We start from the raw sequence: 20,032 nt of genomic DNA on the forward strand, positions 1-20,032 counted from the left end.
AAAAACACTGTGTCTCTCTTGCTCATTGTTATAATTGCCAAGAATTAGAACACAGTAGTGTTCAATAAGAATTTGTAGGGGCTTCCCTGGTGGCGCAGTGGTTGAGAGTCCGCCTGCCGATGCAGGGGATGCGGGTTCGTGCCCCGGTCTGGGAAGATCCCACATGCCGTGGAGCGGCTGGGCCCGTGAGCCATGGCCACTGAGCCATGGCCACTGAGCCTGCACGTCCGGAGCCTGTGCTCCGCAACGGGAGAGGCCACAACAGTGAGAGGCCCGCATACCGCAAAAAAAAAAAAAAGAATTTGTAGAATGAAAGAATAAGTTTTTAAAATGTCCTAATTTTGGTCAAGTCTACTGACCTTGGAAATCAAACACTATAATATGGAAAATATTGTCTCTATTGACATTTTCACAGGCTAAAAAATAATTAAAAGTTATGTGTTTTGTTAGTTTTAGCTACCTTCTCAAATTTTGCTTATGTTTTTATAGAACTGTAGTTTGGGGACCAAAAACATATAAAGCCTTTTCGGCACAAGTCCCTAGAAGAGCTATATAAGTAGTGGGGTAACTTTTAAAATAATCTCCTCTTTCATGCTCTTTTTATAAAACTCTGAAGCCATGAGCCCTCTAGGATTTAAATAGTTAGAGCTGGCAACCTTTTTATGTTTTATAAGAATATGAGCAGTAGCTTGAACATAGAACAGTAACAAAACAAAACAAAACAAAACACAAGGTATTTATCTTGACTCCAAGTCTGCCAATAAACCTTTCTATTTCTCTTTTTATTGGTAAGACACAGACATTTTTTTAAAAAGTCACTGTTTTAATCTTTTGTACATTTACTCATCTTACAGTTTTGTAAAGCTGCAGAATTTAAAATTTGATTAGTAAAGTAAAACACAGTGCATAATATGCAATGCTTTCAAATTAATCTGAACATTATATCAGTAAAATATCTTGGAAATATATGAAACTTTCCTAATTAAATCACTACAATTGCTCCCAGTACCCTAGGGAATAAATACTAAAATTTTTAGGATACCATACAAGACTCTCTAAAATCTAGCCCTAATCAATGTTTCAAAGTTTTCTTTCACTATTCTTGTAGATCTTCTACTTGTTACTCTAATGAAAGTGACCAGCCATTTGCTATACCAGAACATAGGAGATACTTGAATGTTAGTTAGATATTAGAAACTGGGTTTGTTTTAACCAATGTAAGTAAAATTGGGGGGGCCTTCAACTAGACCAGTGTTTCTCAAACTTTAGCTTGCATCAGAAATACCTGGAGAACTTGGAAAACTCAGATTTCTGGGCTCCACCCAAACAATTTTTGATTCAGTTCGTCTGGGCTGGAGTCTGAGAATTTGCATTTCTAACACATTTCCCACGTGATGCTGTTGCTGATGGCCCCGCAACCACACTTTGAGAATCATTGGTTTGCTTGTTAACTTCAACTAAAGTTAAAAAAAAACAGAAAACTCCACAAACTTCCAGTTACAAGATAAATAAGTTTTGGGGTTGTAATGTACAACATGATAACTATAGTTAATACCATACTGTATATGTGAAAATTGCTAAGAGAGTACATCACAAAAGTTCTCATCACAAGGAAAAAAAACTGTAACTATGTGAGGTGATGGATGTTAATTAAACTTACTGTGGTGATCATTTCACCATTATACATATACTAAATGATTATGTTGTACACCTTAAACTTATACAATGCTATGTGCCAATTATTTCTCAATAAAACTGGGGGAAAATTAAAAAAAATACTGCATCTTGTCACTCCTCATTCCAAATCTCTGGCACCTTGGATCCTTCTTAACTTGTTTTGGTGATAAAAGCACTTATCACCTTCTAACATACTATATATTTCACTTATTACTTGTATTTATTGTGTGTCTTCTCTGCTAGAATATAATCTCCTTGAGTGCAGGGGTCTTTGTTTTGTTCCTGAACACATCCTAAGCCCTTGGCACATAGTAGGCACTCAATGTATATCCATTGAATGAACGAATGAATGAATGAATACGTTAGGTACATTGTATAACATACTGTTTCAAGTCAGTGCTATATAACAGTATCTTTTTGAAAATGTTGCCTGTTGCTATACAAGACAGTTACAAGTATCTAAATTACTCAATGACAAATTAATTTCCTTTCCTGTTTTATCTGCTTGTTAGTCCATACATTCTTATTTTTAGACATTTCTACTAGTGGTCTGAGGATGTGGAATATACACATACACATATCTATTTAAATATATCCTGTACAAATGGTGTTAGGGCTGAATATATTCTAGATTGAAACAGTTTCATAAGCAGACCCTTCAGTCAGCACATGGAGTTAAGGAAACTACATTTTAGTCCCTAAGGTACTGTGGATTTTAAAGAAGTAATTATCTTTGACATAAGGTATTTTTAGTCAATAAAGAGTAGAAACTCTATAGTATTACTTCCCACTGTCTATCTTATAGGACAACAGTTATTACAATACTAGTTTTCATTTCTTGGGGGCTTACTATATGACAAGCAATGCGCTAAACACTCCACATACTTTAGCTTATGTAATTCTCATTACAACCCTGTTGGGAGAAGGAAATCGAAGTGCAAAGAGCTTCAACAGCTGGCATGGGATGACACGGCCATGAGGGGCAGGGAAAGCTTCTACTCTAGATCTGTTTGAAACCTATTAAAATGAAAGTCTGAGTACAACAAGGAGCAGGAGTAAAACAGAATTCTTGGAGAAATATTATGACGTAAATCCAAATTTGGGGCTCAAGGTTGAAAGGGAGCTGTTCCACATTCTATCTTCCAAAGTCTAAGCGAGAATGCTTGTAACAAGTAAGACAACTCATATTTCATGTAGGTATCTCCTGCCTGAGGTTAAAACTGTATTTTCAAGAGCAATAGAATTTTTCCTTTAAATTAAAAACAAACCCAAGATTTTAAATGATTGTTTCCCATTGTATTGCTCCTTTCCTGTCACTGTTTTTTTTTTTTTTTATTGCGGTACGTGGGCCTCTCACTGCTGTGGCCTCTCCCGTTGCGGAGCACAGGCTCCGGATGTGCAGGCTCAGCGGCCATGGCTCACGGGCCCAGCTGCTCCGCGGCATGTGGGATCTTCCTGGACCGGGGCACGAACCCGTGTCCCCTGCATCGGCAGGCGGATTCTCAACCACTGCACCACCAGGGATGCCCCTGTCACTGTTTTTGATCTAGAACGTGGAGTCCTTGGCGGGGAAAGGAAGGGCATGATCATTCATCTCCATTAACAGTCTTGAGTGGTTTCTGTTATCTAATAATTTCTGAGTTGACAGACATGGAAATGCTCATGTAGTTAAATGACTATTCATCCACACTGGACTTCTACTTAAGCTCTGCATATATCTTTCACAGTCACGTTTCAGGTAATGTCTCATTAATTGAGCAGATCTTTGAAGATTCTACTCTTTTTTCAAATAAACCTCTTCTTGGAGTTATACCAACAAAAAAGCAGAACCATTCTGTAACAGTTTAGTATTTGGGGGAAGAGTAGGGAATTATTGTTATGTTCTAAATTCATTTATGATACATTGCTACATTAGAGCAGAGTCAACCAAACTGCGTTCACAATGAAACCAAAACCTGTCATTTTTCAGGTGTTCAAATTCACTGCAGAGATGAACACTAGAATGACCCAAGTGCAGATAACCACTCTTTCTTTCATCTATTTGAGTCCATTATTGTCTGCGTCCTACTCATATGTTTGGTCTTAAGATGATCTTAAATATATCTCCCTCTTCATCATTCTTTTTTCTCTTTTATTAGTCATCTTGTTTTCCAAAATGTGGTGCTATAGGAAACAAATTTACTTCATGGAGAGTGAGAAAGAACATTGTTTTTATGAATATTGTACTGTTTCCACCTAACAGATTGAAAATTCTTACTCCTTATTAATGAAGTTAACTGATGTGTGTGAGTGGATTGTCTGAGAATTTCATGACCTCTCTCCCATGCGTGAGCAAATGAAGGATGGAGAGTCATCTCTTTTGTACAAATCAACCTTTTTTTTTTTTTTCCCCAGTAACCATTAATTCACTTACATTTGCAAGCATCTGGGGCAGAGAAAGGTCTTCGGAGGTCCCGGTAGAAGCCTGGCTTACATCGTTGGCAATGCTGACCTTCTGTGTTGTGCTGACAGTCATTGCAGACGCCACCACTACGATTCCCTGATGCCTCCCACACATTAATGTCAAAGTGACAGGCATCAGCATGTCCATTGCACTTGCAGGCTGGGAAAAAGAAGCATGGGAGGAAAACAAAGAATTAAAAATAAAATGACAGGTTCTCTAATATTCAGGCAGTTAAAAGTAGGGTAAGCTGATTTCTAATTTTTAAAAATTTAGTTTTTTCACACTCAGAGACATAGAGAACAGACTTGTGGCTGCCAAGGGGGAGGGGAGATGGGGGAGGGATGGAGTGGCAGTTCGGGGTTAGCAGATGCAAACAATTATATATAGGATGGATAAACAACAAGGTCTTACTGTGCAGCACAGGGAACTATATTCAATATCCTGTGATAAACCGTAATGGAAAAGAATATTTTTAAAAGAATGTATATATATGTACATACATCTATATGTATGTATAACTGAATCACTTCGCTGTACAGCAGAAATTAACACAACGTTGTAAATCAACTATGCTTCCATTAAAAAAAATTTAGTTTTTTGAACAGTATACATTTTCACAGTACAAGATCCAAAACAGTATAAAAACATTTATACATTAAGAACTCTTTCACCCTGTTTCCTCTGGCCTTCAGTAGCTGCTTTCCTTTCTTCCTTCCTTCCTTCTCTTTCTCCCCTCCTTCCCTCCCTCCTTCCTCCGAGCCTAGAAGGAACCTTCTGGTGGACAGGGGTTAGTAACTTGGCAGATAGATTGATTTACCTTTCATGAAGTACTATTCCTCAGCTATTGCTGTACTGGTGAGTATGAGGTAGTCTCCTATAGAAGCCTTAATTTTCTTATAGAAGAGGCTTGCAGAGTTTCTTATATAACAATTTCTCAAAGGCATTTCTAAGATTATCAGTCAATAGTGCCAAGTGACAAGTCTCTGTGTTCTATATGTATTTAGATATGCAGCTGGTTTCGGTGGAAAGGGCCAGAATGGCACTCTAGGAATTTAGGAGAAATTCTTTAGATTCTCTTGATGAGTGATTTGAATAAGGATCCAGACTTTTTTCTGGAGGTCAACTGCATTTGAAAATGTTTGTGCTATTGTTTTTCATTGTTTCCTTGATGTGTTATGATATTTTGACCAGACTCATAGTCTTTAAAAAGCATATTGTAAGATAATTTAAGACTTATGCTTAGAGGAAATCCTTTACATTTCCTAGAAACTAAAATAAATCAGTTATGATTCCAAATTATGTAAGGGAAGAGACTTCTCACAATTTTACCCACTGTACTTGCCTTTAAATCCTAGTAAAACTGGATACATATGGGAACATATGTATACATATAACTGATTAAATTTGTGATAAAGCAAAAAATAAAAAAATAAAAAATAAATAAAAAAAAAAAAAATCCTAGTAAAACTGAAGTCTGTGAGTGTAAAAGTTGTTACGGGCATGTGTATTTCTCTGTGCATGTGTATTTCTATTTCATGTATATTTCATTTTGAATTGCAAAGAAAAAAATGATTCACGTTCCCATATTTTTTACCCTTCTATCTAATCTCCAACCTCAAACCCAAAGTTAGCCATGGCAATGTTAGTCTCATTCTTGACGAATTGGCTTAGTTTTAAATCTAATTTGTCACTACAAGTATCATAAGTGAAAAGAAAGGCATTATGGTATTACAGAAAAAAAGCATTTAATTTGGAGTCTGAAGAGCAGGGATCAAGTCCTGACTCTATCATTTACTAACTTTGGCAAGTTACTTAATCTTATTGAGCCTCAGTTTCCTGATCTCTAAAATGGGATTGACACCACCTACTTTATAGGGTTGTTTTGAGAACTGAATTCAAGATAGCTATTTTCATGATTATAATTCAATATCTCAGCTATGATGGTAACTGCACATTCTAATCCTCAGTTGCTCTTGCGTCTAGCCATGTTTTATTATGTCAAAGTCTCAGGGAGGGTGCTTAGGTCCCACGTAGTGTCCCAGCAAATGGGCAACACATTCTTGGCAAAATAGTATATCGGTGATTTTGCAAGCAGTAATTGTTTCCAAATGGCTGAAGTTACAGTGGGCAGTGATATGGTTTATGTTTGATATGGGCCACTACTTTATATTGTGTTTCTAGAGACAACAAAGAGTCCATGGATGTTTACTTTACAAAGAAGGCTTTGAGTCTGTGTGTTTGGTACTTACTTCTGCACTCTTTTGGAGACCCTGTTTTGCCATCAGCTGCCTCCCAGGGGCGGTCATTGTATAAAGGTGCACAATGTTGGCAGTGGGTGCCTGCTGTGTTGTGCTTACACATACACTTTCCATGGACCTGCAAACAAAAATAAGTAAGCACTATGAGCACAAACAATGCTAGGAAAGAACACTCTTCCCACAACCTCATCTCATTGGTTGGCTTTAGCCATATGACATTCATTCATTTTTGCTAAGAAGTTAGTCATCAAGATGAAAGATCCTTTCTTTAGTTTGTCTTGTTGTTAATTCATATCCTTGGCTGTAGGATATGTGACCCTAATGAGCAATTCTGAGATACTGGCTAGGCATTTACTTAAATTTTTTTGGTTTTGTTTTTTGTTGTTTTTTGTATTTTGTTTCTGTTTTTTTAATTACTTATTTATTTTTGGCTGCGTTGGGTCTTCGTTGCAGTGTGTGGGCTTCTCATTGTGGTGGCTTCTCTTGTTTCAGAGCACGGGCTCTAGGCACACGGGCTTCAGTAGTTGTGGCACACCAGCTCAGTAGTTGTGGCTTGCAGGCTCTAGAGCGCAGGCTCAGTAGTTGTGGTGCACGGGCTTAGTTGCTCCATGGCACGTGGGATCTTCCCGGTCCAGGGCTCAAACCCGTGTCCCCTGCATTGGCAGGCGGATTCTTAACCACTGCACCACCAGGGAAGCCCTACTTAAATTTTTAATACCTTTAAATTATTTTTTTCTTTACACAGAATTAATACATCTTCAATATAGAAAACTTAGAAATCTGTAATCCCATCACAAAGTGACATCATTATCAACACTTGAAGCATATATTTGAGGTACTTTAAAAATAAAATTATATTTAATAAAATTTTAAAAAACACAATTATATTTAAAACTTCTTTTTTGGATTGAGATCATCATTTCATGTCATTAAATATTCTTGTACAACACACATTTTAATGGCTCCCTTGTATGATGTAAAATTTATTTGACCAATCACCTATTTTTTGCCATTTAGGCTTTAAAATATTTTTACATACTATATTTTAATTCTATAATGAATATCCTTGTAGCTAACAATTTGTGTACATCTTTATTAGGAATGTGTTTTCTAGAGGTAAAATTGAACAGTCAACATTTGTATATTTTTAAGGCTTTGAACACATTTTGTCATAATGACTGGGCATTTTCTTTTAATCCCACAATTCAGAGTAGTTGAGGGTTTTTAAAATAGTATTTCTCACAGGGAGGAATACTTTAGTGGAATTATCTGGGATCTGAGAGTTTTATGAGAATTTTAATATTTTTTGTATTATCTCACCAATAATTTCTTTTTTTAAAATTTATTTATTTATTTTTTTGGCAGCGTTGGGTCTTCATTGCTGCACACGGGCTTTCTCTAGTTGCGGTGAGTGGAGACTACTCTTCATTGCGGTTCTCAGGCTTCTCATTGCAGTGGCTTCTCTTGTTGTGGAGCACAGGCTCTAGATGCACAGGCTTCAGTAGTTGTGGCTCACGGGCTCAGTAGTTGTGGCTCATGGGCTCAGTAGTTGTGGCTCGCGGGCTCTAGAGCGCAGGCTCAGTACCTGTGGTGCACGGGCTTAGTTGCTCTGCGGCATGTGGGATCCTCCCAGACCAGGGATAGAACCCGTGTCCCCTGCATTGGCAGGCGGATTCTTTACCACTGCGCCACCAGGGAAGTCCCCACACATTCACAGATTTCCCCTAGCCTCCTAGCACCGCAGCTTGGTTAATTTTGTTTCCTCTTCCTGGAAAGTCTCTTCCCTTCTGCCTGTCAGAAATACTGCCCAACTTCAAGAACCATCTCAAAACCCAGTCCCTCTCATAAAGTCCTAAATAATTTCTAAAAATTAATACTTGGGATCATCTGGGATAGTTCCTAATAACTAAGTATTGCCCTGAATTCCAGTAGCAAAATGCATTTATTGACACATGATGTCATGACTGTACAAATGAACGCTTTGTAAAGCAGCTCAGAATGGGATTCTCAAATTTAGATCTATGAGGTATTGTTGTTGTTTTCTTGAGAAACAGTGTAAGAGGTAAATCAGCATAAAGGTAATAAATTATATCAACCAGTCAACAATTATTTAATGAATATCTACAAGAGAGAGTTGCTATGTTAGGCAATGTTTTGTACACAAAGCATTACAAAACATGATTTCTGTCTTTAAGCAAAGTATAATGTAGCTGGAAAAAAAATTTACATGGAAAAAAATTACAGATAAACAAGACAGTAAATAAATACCTAAGAAACAAAATGATGTTGGAATTCAAAGGATGCAGAAATCACCATAGATTAGCAGTTGTTGAGGACTTCATGAGAGGGACTGGGTTTTGAGACGGTTCTTGAAGTTGGGCAGTATTTCTGACAGGCAGAAGGGAAGAGACTTTCCAGGAAGAGGAAACAAAATTAACCAAGCTGCAGTGCTAGGAGGCTAGGGGAAATCTGTGAACAAAGTTTATTTTAATACATCCAAAATATTCTGACTGTGATGATAAAGGAGCTACTAAAAACAACATGTACTTAGAGTGGCCAGAAACAAAATGAATCTTAGAGTTCAACAAATGTGGAAATAACCAAAACCAGTACATTGATGTACTATTGCGGGACCTAATTTAACACTTGTGTAAGTTGTGTTATCTTATCCAGGATCCCCTTTCTCTTTTCATTCCCTTGGTATATATGTCTTTGGTTCTACAGGTAGAGGAACTCTGAAAATAGCATATGCATTATCCAAGTGTGTTACATGACTACTGTAGACTTTTATGCACACATAAAGTTCAAGTGCAGGATTTATTCAGGGCTTGGAGGACAACAGCCTACTTGTGAATGAATCACATGAGGCCTAAGAGTTATAATCTGGGAAATTTCATAAATAATAATTTTGGTGGCCATCTTGCTAAATTTAATTTCTATGTATTGTAAAGTAAGGTTTTTGTGCTTAATGAAAATTAATTATAGCTGTCCTTTTCGTTCTTAGGGATTAGCCAGGATATAGATTTTTTAAATGGTAGAATTGACTCAGAGTACAATGCTGTTGCAAAAACTTTTGTTGATTTTCTTTATAGAAACTCAGCTAATATTATAGATTCAACTTACTGGTTTTGCTCTTGGAATGCCCAAGTGTAAGGTGAGTTATAGTTACCTATTTTCCTGGGCTTCTCTTTGTGAGTATGTCTGCTAGGAGCTGTTTATACATAAAGTCCCATGGAGTTGTAAGAGTTTACCATACATCACTATTCACATGTCCAGGCAAGAGCTAAAGACAAATTTGCACTTAAATTTGGAGATCTGCAGGAATTCAATTTCTACTGCTCTGTAAGAATGAGGTCTTTTCATCCTAGCTCCTGGATATCTAATTTTTCATATATTCTGGTAGAAATGCTCCAGTCCAACTGCTTTTTATTAAACATTTTAAATTCAACATTCCTTATCATAATGAAAAAGATAGAAATTCTATCAAATAACTTCTGCATGGTAAGATTCTTTTTTTTTTTTTTTTTTTTTTTCCGGTACGCGGGCCTCTCACTGTTGTGGCCTCTCCCGTTGCGGAGCACAGGCTCCGGATGCGCAGGCTCCGGATGCGCAGGCTCAGCGGCCATGGCTCACGGGCCTAGCCGCTCCGCGGCATATGGGATCCTCCCGGACCGGGGCACGAACCCGTATCCCCTGCATTGGCAGGCGGACTCTCAACCACTGCGCCACCAGGGAGGCCCAAGATTCTTTTTTAATTGAAATATAGTTGGTTTACAATGCTGTGTTAATTTCTACTGTACAGCAAAGTGATTCAGTTATGTGCATATATATATATATTCTTTTTTATATTTTCCATTATGGTTTATCACAGGATATTGAATATAGTTCACTGTGCTATACAGTAAGACCTTGTTTATCCATTCTATATCTAATAGTTTGTATCTGTTAACCCCAAACTCCAACTTCTTCCCTCTTCAACCCCCCTCCCCCTTGCTAATCACAAGTCTGTTCTCTATGTCTGTGAGTCTGTTTCTGTTTCGTAGATAAGTTCATTTGTGTCATATTCTAGATTTGAATGGTAAGATTCTTTAAAGGCTCTCAGTAAAAGATGGATGATTCTTTGTTTACTTGTACTAGATCCTGATTTCAAACAAAATGGAGTCTTTTGAAAAAAATGAATAAGAAAAATCTTCCGAAGTTGAAGAATTTAGTGAAGCAAAGGCATACTTATGTAGCTGGCACAAGTTAGTAGCATAATGAAGATTAGCAGAAAAAGCAGTTTTGTAACTGTCTAAATTCTATAATAACCTGTGAAAAAATAAAAAACAAACCACTACATACAAAACACCCAGGATACAAATATTTGATAGAATTAGAGTCAAAGTTCCTAGAATAAACCATCCCTAATTCATCATTGCTGTTAAGGAGATTATATGGAATACTATCCGAGGAGGGCATTTGAAACAATGTTAAGAAGTCCAAAGTAAATATAGTAGAGACCAAGGTCAATAATTGCTATCTGTATAAAACTCTAAGTGCGGTCACTGAGGTTGTGTCTTGAAGAGTACCTAGGATTTTCCTTAGGGAACAAAGACAAGAAGATAACCCCAAAGGAATATTCTGAATACTCAGTAAGTAAACCAGAGGACATGTGTTGAATAAGTAGGTTCTATCTAGACCACAGAATACATTAAATAACTTAAGAATGATGAATTTATCCTGTAATACTGAAGATCCATTGAAGATTTTTGAGTAAGGAAGTGATTGAAAGGTATATTATATATACTTTATTTTCCTCTCTTTTAAAAGATTTCCTTTTATCTCCTATCTTGTCTGTTATGTTGTTTCTTCTCCCTCCTTTATTATTTCTTTTCCAAAATTTTTTACCCCAGCTTATACCTTCCAACAGCCAATGGCAGTCAAATGTATTTTCTGATAATGTTTGGAATTTTAAAAGGTTTTTAGTTTTTATTTTATTGCTTTTTTGTATCCTTCCTACTTTTAAAACAACCAGTTATTGAATACTATATAAACATAGATGCTGCAAATTATTGCTACTTTTCTTTAGAGGAACTAAACTATCATTATAAGTCAGTTTATCTGGTTTGGTCTTGGAATGCCCAGGGCCTATATGTAGTTTCACCCAACTCATAGGTTAGTCCTGGCCCACAAATTCCAGGCCTCAGGAGGCCACAGACATTTAGGGAAACCTCATCAAACATTCACATGTATCACAAGATAATGTGGACAGGTCAGTTCCCTCTGGAGTAAAGATTTCAGAGCATTCCCTCATTCCTGCATGCCAAGGATTGGGATGAACCTCCCAGGGTCTGAAAGATGCCAGCCCAGCAAATATTTCTGCACACAGAAAAATTCAAGGAGCTGTCATTTTGAGAATTACCAAAAATAGCTGTAAATCATTACCTAGACCATTTGAAACAAGAAATCCTTCCTCAGCAATACAACTGTTACAGTTCAAGCTTGAAAGATCACCCACTATTTGATGCTCGTGAAAAATGTGCAAGTAAAACTAGATCTTCATTGAAAAAAAAAACCAAAACAGAAAAAGGAAAATTTAGTAACATGTTAAACATAGCTCTTATTTGGTACAGAAACATAAGCTAGATAAAGAGCAGGAAAATGGGATTATGTATTTAAGGCTTAGTTGAAGAAGAGTGATGCCTGGCTTTATAATTGGAAAATGAGAAATCTATTTCAACAAAAAAACTACAACTCCTAATTATCTAAGAGGTATACCTCTTAGATAATACCTTGGCATTTTGGATATTCTATGAATTTCATAAACTCCTTTGTTATGCTGAGAGTATGTTTCTCTGTTGATGTCAAAAGTTTTCCTACCTATATCTGAAACCAAGCAAGATCCTGTGGGACTTCTGGGCATGAAAGCCTTTATGTGTTCCCTGTTTTTTGTTTGCAGGGAATAGACTTCAGCCTCCATGACCTCCCCTGAGTCCCAAAGGGCAGGTCCAAACAGTTGCTAATCAAGGAATGGAGGGGATGCAAAGATAAGGGAGGAGCAGCCAAGAAACAGTAGTGCAGCCTTGGGGCAGGGTCCTGCTTCTGCCTCAAGGGACACACATAACAATATCTTTAAGCTCTTTACAGAACTAAAATTCCCAACGAATGGAAGATGTTCGCATTCTTCATTCCAGAGAAGCTTATCAAGAGACTACCTGAGGCCAGATTAAAGGAGTGCAGGCCCTGCACACACCCTGACCCTTATCAACAATTCCGCCCTTGAACCATTGCTATAAACTCCTCACCAAATCCTCCCAGGTTGGGACACACACTTTTGAGAGGCATGAGCCTGCTGTGTCCCTCTTTGCCTGGCAAAGCAATAAAGCTATTCTTTTCTACTTCACCCAAAACTCTGTTTCCAAGATTTGATTCAGCACCAGTGCACAGAGTCCAAGTTTTCAGCCTCATGTCTAATAGTATTTCTTTGTTACTAATATTAACCTACTTGCAAGTCATTTTTAGCATATTTATCTTACAAGGAGGGAATCATACAAACTTTGAACCAGTAATTTAAGGAATTACTGGAACAACTTGCTTATTAATACCTGTGCACTTTGACAAATATTATATATTAGAGGCAAATAGACATGGAAGAGAAAATACCACTCCTTCATATGTAAGGCTATAGAAGTAAGAATCTAGGTGGGTGCAAAATGAGGAAACAATTCTTTCAAATCCGTCATTAGAAGATACACATCTTGCTTAGAAAAGCTGCTTTCTTTTTTATTATTTTTATTTATTTATTTATTTTTGTCTCTGTTGGGTCTTCGTTGCTGCGCGTGAGCTTTCTCTAGTTGTGGCGAGCAGGGGCTACTCTTCATTGAGGTGTGAAGACTTCTCATTGGGGTGGCTTCTCTTGTTGCAGAGCATGGGCTCTAGGTACATGGGCTTCAGTAGTCGTGGCTCACAGGTTCTAGAGCGCAGGCTCAGTAGTTGTGGCACACAGGCTTAGTTGCTCCACAGTATGTGGGATCTTCCTGAACCAGGGCTTGAACCCGTGTCCCCTGCATTGGCAGGCAGATTCTTAACCACTGTGCCACCAGGGAAGCCCGAAAAGCTGCTTTTTAATTGTTTGCTTTGGGGCAGAAGGCCTTCTAGTAGTCAGCAAACATAGAGTTGAGGAAATTGGCCATGGCAGGAGGTTGTGAGAATCTGGTTGTTTGCCATGTCAAGCATATGGGTTGGACAATCACTTATCAAGATGTTGTAGAATATTTAAACATTAGATGGAAGATTGGCTTTGACAACTTGTAAGGTCCTTCTAGTCTTAAGGTTCTATGATTCTAAGCCCTGCTGCTCTGTATTGTGAATACTGCCTGGTTGTAGGCAACTATCCATAATCCTTTCTGAGCTAGCAGATAAGACCCAAATGTCATATGGCTGGGTCCTGTTGGCATCTCTCCAATGCAGCATGTTTCCAAATGATGTGAAATTCAAACAAGGCAGAGCTAGGAGAATATCTCTTCTTTGTTGCAGGCACTACCCGATGTGGCACAAATGAAAAATAAATGTTAATAGTCTCTGAAGATGGATTTGCATTTGTCAATAATGACTATACCTAAACTAAATTGTATTCTTTCTGATTTTTCTTCTACTGTTTTCCTCCTTCTGAACTGCATTTTCCCGATTGCTTGTGACTAAAGTAATTGTAGACTGTCATGCTAGCACCTGCCTTCCAAATAAAGGTATATTTCATCATCTGGTGATGCTCACCACAGACATTCACCATAATGGAATTATCAAAGCGAATAATCAATCTGGTTAAAGCTTTGAAGGACTCAAATTAACTGAATTGTTTTGTGAATGTCTGATAAAATTTACTTCCCAACTGCTTTCCAAGAAAGAAAGGACCAACTATTGTTCATGTCCTACTAAACTTTGTAAAGAAAGTTAGCGGAAAAAAAGATTTTACAGCTAAATATTCAGAAATTCCTGAATTTCATCAATTGACTAATTTCCTTGAGCTCTTGTGCCATTATTGTTTACATATACATGATTTTATTTTCATTCTTTGAATTCCAGTGGGAAATGAATATTCTTTCATACCATCATTGGAACTTTAAAAAATGTTTGTGAAAAAAGGATACAAACAGTGCCTATTCTATGAACCTAAGAAAAATGCCCACTTAAAGGCAGCTGTGGCAATTCACGGACCTCCATTTAGCTGTGACAAACTAATGATTTAGAAAGTGGAACAATGCTTTGTAGCACCTTAAGACAAAATGTAAAGGCAAAAATCTGATTTAATTTCTAAAGAGATAGTATGTCCCTTTTAGAGAAAAGGATTAACTTCTAAAAGAATGAACTTCTTATGCATGAAAAGAGATAAATTCTAGTAAAGGCTAGCCTGTTAGAACCTGCTCCTCTTAAGCAGGGCAAAAACAGGCACAACAATGCTACAGCATAAACCTTTGAATAGAAAGCATTGTGAGGAAAACATGTCTTTTCATTAACAAATAAAATATTCCTCTACCCCTATTAAAGGTTTGCATCCTTTAACAGAAGAAGTGGGAGTTCTATGGTGAATATGAAGCATAATAATTGAGTTTGGTAAAAGGGGGCTTGAAACATACTGTCAGAATGGGATAAAATAGGCTGAAGCCCGAGTATTCCAAACCCTTGCCCAATAATATATATAGCAAGAATGTAAGAAGTTGAAAAGCTCTACAGTCTATTCCTTGGTCTATACTTTAACACTAGAGAAAACGGGACTTGTAAGAAAGCATGGGCAAAAAAATAAAGAGGTATAGAGCAGAAACAATTATGAGCAAAGAATGAAAATCAGCCACGAGAGGCTTCCCTGTCAGCCTGTTGCCTGAAATTCTTCCTACTGGGACTCATTCCTTTAGCTTCTGAATGGTGCTTTAGGTTCAAGAGCTCCCTACAAAAATGTACTTAAGCTCAGAAGGCGTAAATCCTTAAATTATTAGCAACAAACATATCAGCAGGGATTATAACCATCTGTTTTCAATCCTAAAACTGTACTGAGTTGCTTAAAGGAGGGAAGTAGTTTCCTGGTGGAAGGAAAGGGAATGTCTAAAGGGGAGAGGGAAGGAGCCAAAGACAAACTGTGCCTACTTCCCTATTTTGCCAAGAAACTTGCTCTGGCTGACAAACCTGGAAAAAAAAACAAAAACAAAAAACATGCATGAAGCCAATACACATTTCATAGGAAAACTGCATGTAAGTACACTGTATGGTAATCATGTTTATATACCTCTCTCCACTAAACTCTTGCAGGGAAGAAACTGTGGCTTAAATTTCTTTGAATCCCCAGTAACTGGCATATAATAGGTTTTCAATCAATATGTTAATTTTTTTTATTCAGCCAATGTATATTCAAATGAGCATTGAGAACCTTAGTTATTGAGTTTAGTTCCATTTTAAAAACTTCCCAAGAAAGCAGGGTGCTAATTATTCATTTGAAGGGGGAATAGGATACTTTTGTTTGTCACAGAGCAGGATTTTGGGCAGAGTAGGATTGAAAGACATTCAGCTTTGTCCAGAGTGCTCCTGGTCAAGGAATATTGGTAAATATGATGTTATATAGAGTGGTCATCTATAGTTGATCTGGGAGAACTACTGTAGGCCCAAGGAACATGGATTAGTCAGGGAGGGAAATGGGAACAACAAAGATGAAGAAGAAGATGATGATAATGATGATGATAAATAATAACAATTAATAGTAGTAGTTAATATTGATTAGCACTTAACTAGGTACCAGGCACTGTTCTAGGCATTGTATAAATATTAATTCATTGGATTTACACAAGAATAAGGTAGGTATAATTATTACTTCCATTTCATAAATGAGGAAACTGAAGCCCAAAGAGTTTAAGTAATTTGCCCAAGGTCACAAAGCCAGTAAGTGGTGGAGCTATTTGAATTCTAGCAGTCTGACTCCAGAGCCACCATCTTAACCCTTAAACTATACTATTCTAAAGACCCTGGGGAGTAGGATTTTTGAGGGATCTACTTTGGCCAGATCTCTTCAGTGTGTTACTTAAATAATATTGGTATGTTTCAAACCAATTTGTCCTTGAAGAGCTCCTTGGGACAAAGGCTGGTTTGGACTCAAAGTGAGCCATTTCAAGGGTATTAAGTTCTTGAATGGATTATTTGTCCTATTCCTCTGGGAGAAACCTAGCAGTTTTCAAGATGGGTGAATATAGGAAGATTGGTCCCCATTTCCCATACCTGGCATGAATAAGTTCAGGGCATGTACTGGTAGAGAATACTTTTAGATTCTCATTGGTTCAGTGTAAAATCTGTCTGTACACTGAAAATTCTGATGCCCCCTAGGGGCATTTCTGGGTCACTGCAAGTGTTAACAACTCTTAACATCAGAAACTCCCCTGAATAAATTTGCAAATGGAGATAACAGGAATGTAAATGAATTCTAATTAAAGATTTGCTCTTTGTGAATAGCCTGCCTTTTGTTATGGGCTCTCCCTATTAGATATGATTTGGTAGGGATAGATAGTAATATTATGTAGTGTGATGGCTTTTAAACAGTTAGTTTTTTTGTTTGTTTGTTTTTTTGTTTTTTGTTTTTTGCGGTACATGGGCCTCTCACTGTTGTGGCCTCTCCCGTTGTGGAGCACAGGCTCCAGACACACAGGCTCAGCGGCCATGGCTCACGGGCCCAGCCGCTCCACGGCATGTGGGCTCCTCCCAGACCGGGGCACGAACCCGTGTCCCCTGCATCGGCAGGCGGACTCTCAACCACTGCGCCACCAGGGAAGCCCTAAACAGTTAGTTTTAATTTATAAAGAATGGTAAGTGAGAACACTGTGCATAGCCTAATGATTCAGGTCAATTTTCAGATTCAGGTTGCTGGCTTATTTGAATTTTTTCACGTGCAAAACTTTGTATGCCCCCAAAGCTTTTATTTATATATCTAAATGGCAGTTTTTCTGTGCCATTGTGCATGCTATTTATCATATGAAATCAGGAGTTGAAGTAGTATTCAGAAGCGTGAATCCACACACACAAAATTTCCAAATGCTACTAAATCTGTGTACTCCAAATTGTGGACATTAATTTTAAGATTTCGTAAAGATGTGTTTCAGCAGACCTCTGTTTTGTAGAACTAAGAACTAAAATCACGTTTTGTGGTTTACCTTTCAACATTCATCATGGCGCTTTCTGTGAAATTAGGTGATTGGTCAAAACCAAAAACAAAACAAAGCAAAAACAAACTTTCCAAACCAATTTCCCTGCAGAAAGGAAGGCAGAAACTTCTCCAGGACAGAGAAAAGCATTTTGGGCTTTCCAAATAAATTTCAAAACACTTTTGAGTTAAAAAATATTGTTAATAACATAACCTTATTTAAAAGCCACATGAAAGAAGGTTTTAAAATAATCCCATTGTTTTAAAATGTACTATTAGCTCAACAATGGTTTTAAAGTGAGCACTTTAGTTTAAATTTTGGGTTCTTCAGTAAATTTTAGGTAGGATTCTCTCTTACTCTTCAGAGTGATGATTTCCTAGAATAAAGAAAATCTCTCTCTCTTTGTGAGTCCAGGTATAGGGACTACTTTTATTTATAACAATGGGCTTAAAAGGTTCAAATGTAGCAAGTTTTGGGAAACCACATTATCAACATTATCAGAATACTTTTCTTTCCATATTTCCCTAACTAACAAATAATGTTCTTTTTGCTTGGTAAAATTCAGATAAACTTTGAAATGCTGCCTCCCCCCACCCACAACCCCATGCCAAAAAAAAAAAAAAAAAAGACTAAGTGTTCTGGCTAGCATACTTTTGTGGGTTATCTCTGCCTTTTTTTTTTTTTGTAACTGAAGCATAGTTGATTTACAATGTTGGGTTAGTTTCAGGTGTACAGCAAAGTGATTCAGTTTTTTGTTTGCTTGTTTGTTTGTTTGTTTAACATCTTTATTGGGGTATAATTGCCTTACAATGGTGTGTTAGTTTCTGCTTTATAACAAAGTGAATCAGCTATACATATACATATATCCCCATATCCCCTCCCTCTTGCGTCTCCCTCCCACCCTCCCTATCCCACCCCTCTAGGTGGTCACAAAGCACAGAGCTGATCTCCCTGTACTGTTCGGCTGCTTCCCACTAGCTATCTATTTTACATTTGGTAGTATATGTAAGTCCATGCCACTCTCTAACTTCGTCCCAGCTTACCCTTCCCCCTCCCCGTGTCCTCAAGTCCATTCTCTACGTCTGCGTCTTTATTCCTGTCCTGCCCCTAGGTTCTTCAGAATGATTTTTTTTTTTTTTAGATTCCATATATATGTGTTAGCATACGGTATTTGTTTTTCTCTTCCTGACTTACTTCACTCTGTATGACAGACTCTAGGTCCATCCACCTCACTACAAATAACTCAATTTTGTTTCTTTTTATGGCTGAGTAATATTCCATTGTATATATGTGCTACATCTTCCTTATCCATTCATCTGTCGACGGACACTTAGGTTGCTTCCATGTCCTGGCTATTGTAAATAGAGCTGCAGTGAACATTGTGGTACATGACTCATTTTGAATTATGGTCTTCTCAGGGTATGTGCCCAGTAATGGGATTGCTGGGTCGTATGATAGTTCTATTTTTAGTTTTTTAAGGAACCTCCATACTGTTCTCCATAGTGGCTGTATCAATTTACATTCCCACCAACAGTGCAAGAGGGTTCCCTTTTCTCCACACCCTCTCCAGCATTTATTATTTGTAGACTTTTTGATGATGGCCATTCTGACTGGTGTGAGGTGATACTTCATTGTAGTTTTGATTTGCATTTCTCTAATAATTAGTGATGCTGAGCATCTTTTCACATGCCTGTTGGCCACCTGTATGTCTTCTTTGGAGAATGTCTACTTAGGTCTTCTGCCCATCTCTGCATTTTTATTATCACTGAACCATTTTACAACTCTGTAAGTTGTAGAAAATAAATAATAATTCAAATAACTCTTGTCCATAGAAATGCAAATCAGTTGTGTCTGACAATGCAATTGATCATTGCCCTTCATATTGACCTATTTTGCACCTCTTTGTATATTTCTTCATTTGCCAGTGTATGTGTGGTTCTTCGAATTTTCCTTTGAAGCAGTTATAAGGTCTTACTGGTCCCTCATTAATTACTGAGTTAAGTAAAATGGTTGACACATGTTTATTTTATATCTGTGTGACAGTCATGGCTTTACTCTTTAAAAATGTATCCTTGGGACTTCCCTGGTGGTGCAGTGGTTAAGAATCCGCCTGCCAATGCAGGGGACACGGGTTCAAGTCCTGGTCTGGGAAGATCCCACATGCTGCAGAACAACTAAGCCCATGCGCCACAACTACTGAGCCTGTATTCTATAGCCCGCGAGCCACAACTACTGAGCCCGCTGGCCACAACTACTGAGCCCATGTGCCACAACTACTGAAGCCCGTGTGCCTAGAGCCTGTGCTCTGCAACAAGAGAAGCCACCACAATGAGAAGCCCACGCACCACAACGAAGAGTAGCCCCTGCTCGCCGCAACTAGAGAAAGCCTGCATGCAGCAACGAAGACCCAACACAGCCAAAAATAAATACATAAATTTAAATAAATAAGTTAAAAAAAATTGTATCCTTTAACCTGCCATTTCTTATCCTCCACATGTTAC

General features: G+C 37.7%; 1 protein-coding gene across 3 annotated transcripts in view; it reads right to left on the minus strand.

The window, feature by feature from the left end:
• The window catches only part of NTN4 (netrin 4), a gene marked incomplete at both ends in the record, with an annotated part of 116,205 nt that overhangs the window by 36,638 nt on the left and 59,535 nt on the right, over positions 1 to 20,032 (minus strand). For all 3 annotated transcript variants that reach the window (XM_079714399.1, XM_079714398.1, XM_079714400.1), the window contains 2 exons: positions 4,091 to 4,279; positions 6,370 to 6,496. In XM_079714399.1, coding sequence (XP_079570525.1) covers positions 4,091 to 4,279; positions 6,370 to 6,496 — 316 coding nt within the window. The remainder of the gene's footprint in view (positions 1 to 4,090; positions 4,280 to 6,369; positions 6,497 to 20,032) is intronic.

The sequence above is a fragment of the Hyperoodon ampullatus genome (genome assembly GCF_949752795.1).
Source record: "Hyperoodon ampullatus genome assembly, chromosome: 11".
In the NCBI taxonomy this organism is placed as follows: domain Eukaryota; kingdom Metazoa; phylum Chordata; class Mammalia; order Artiodactyla; family Ziphiidae; genus Hyperoodon; species Hyperoodon ampullatus.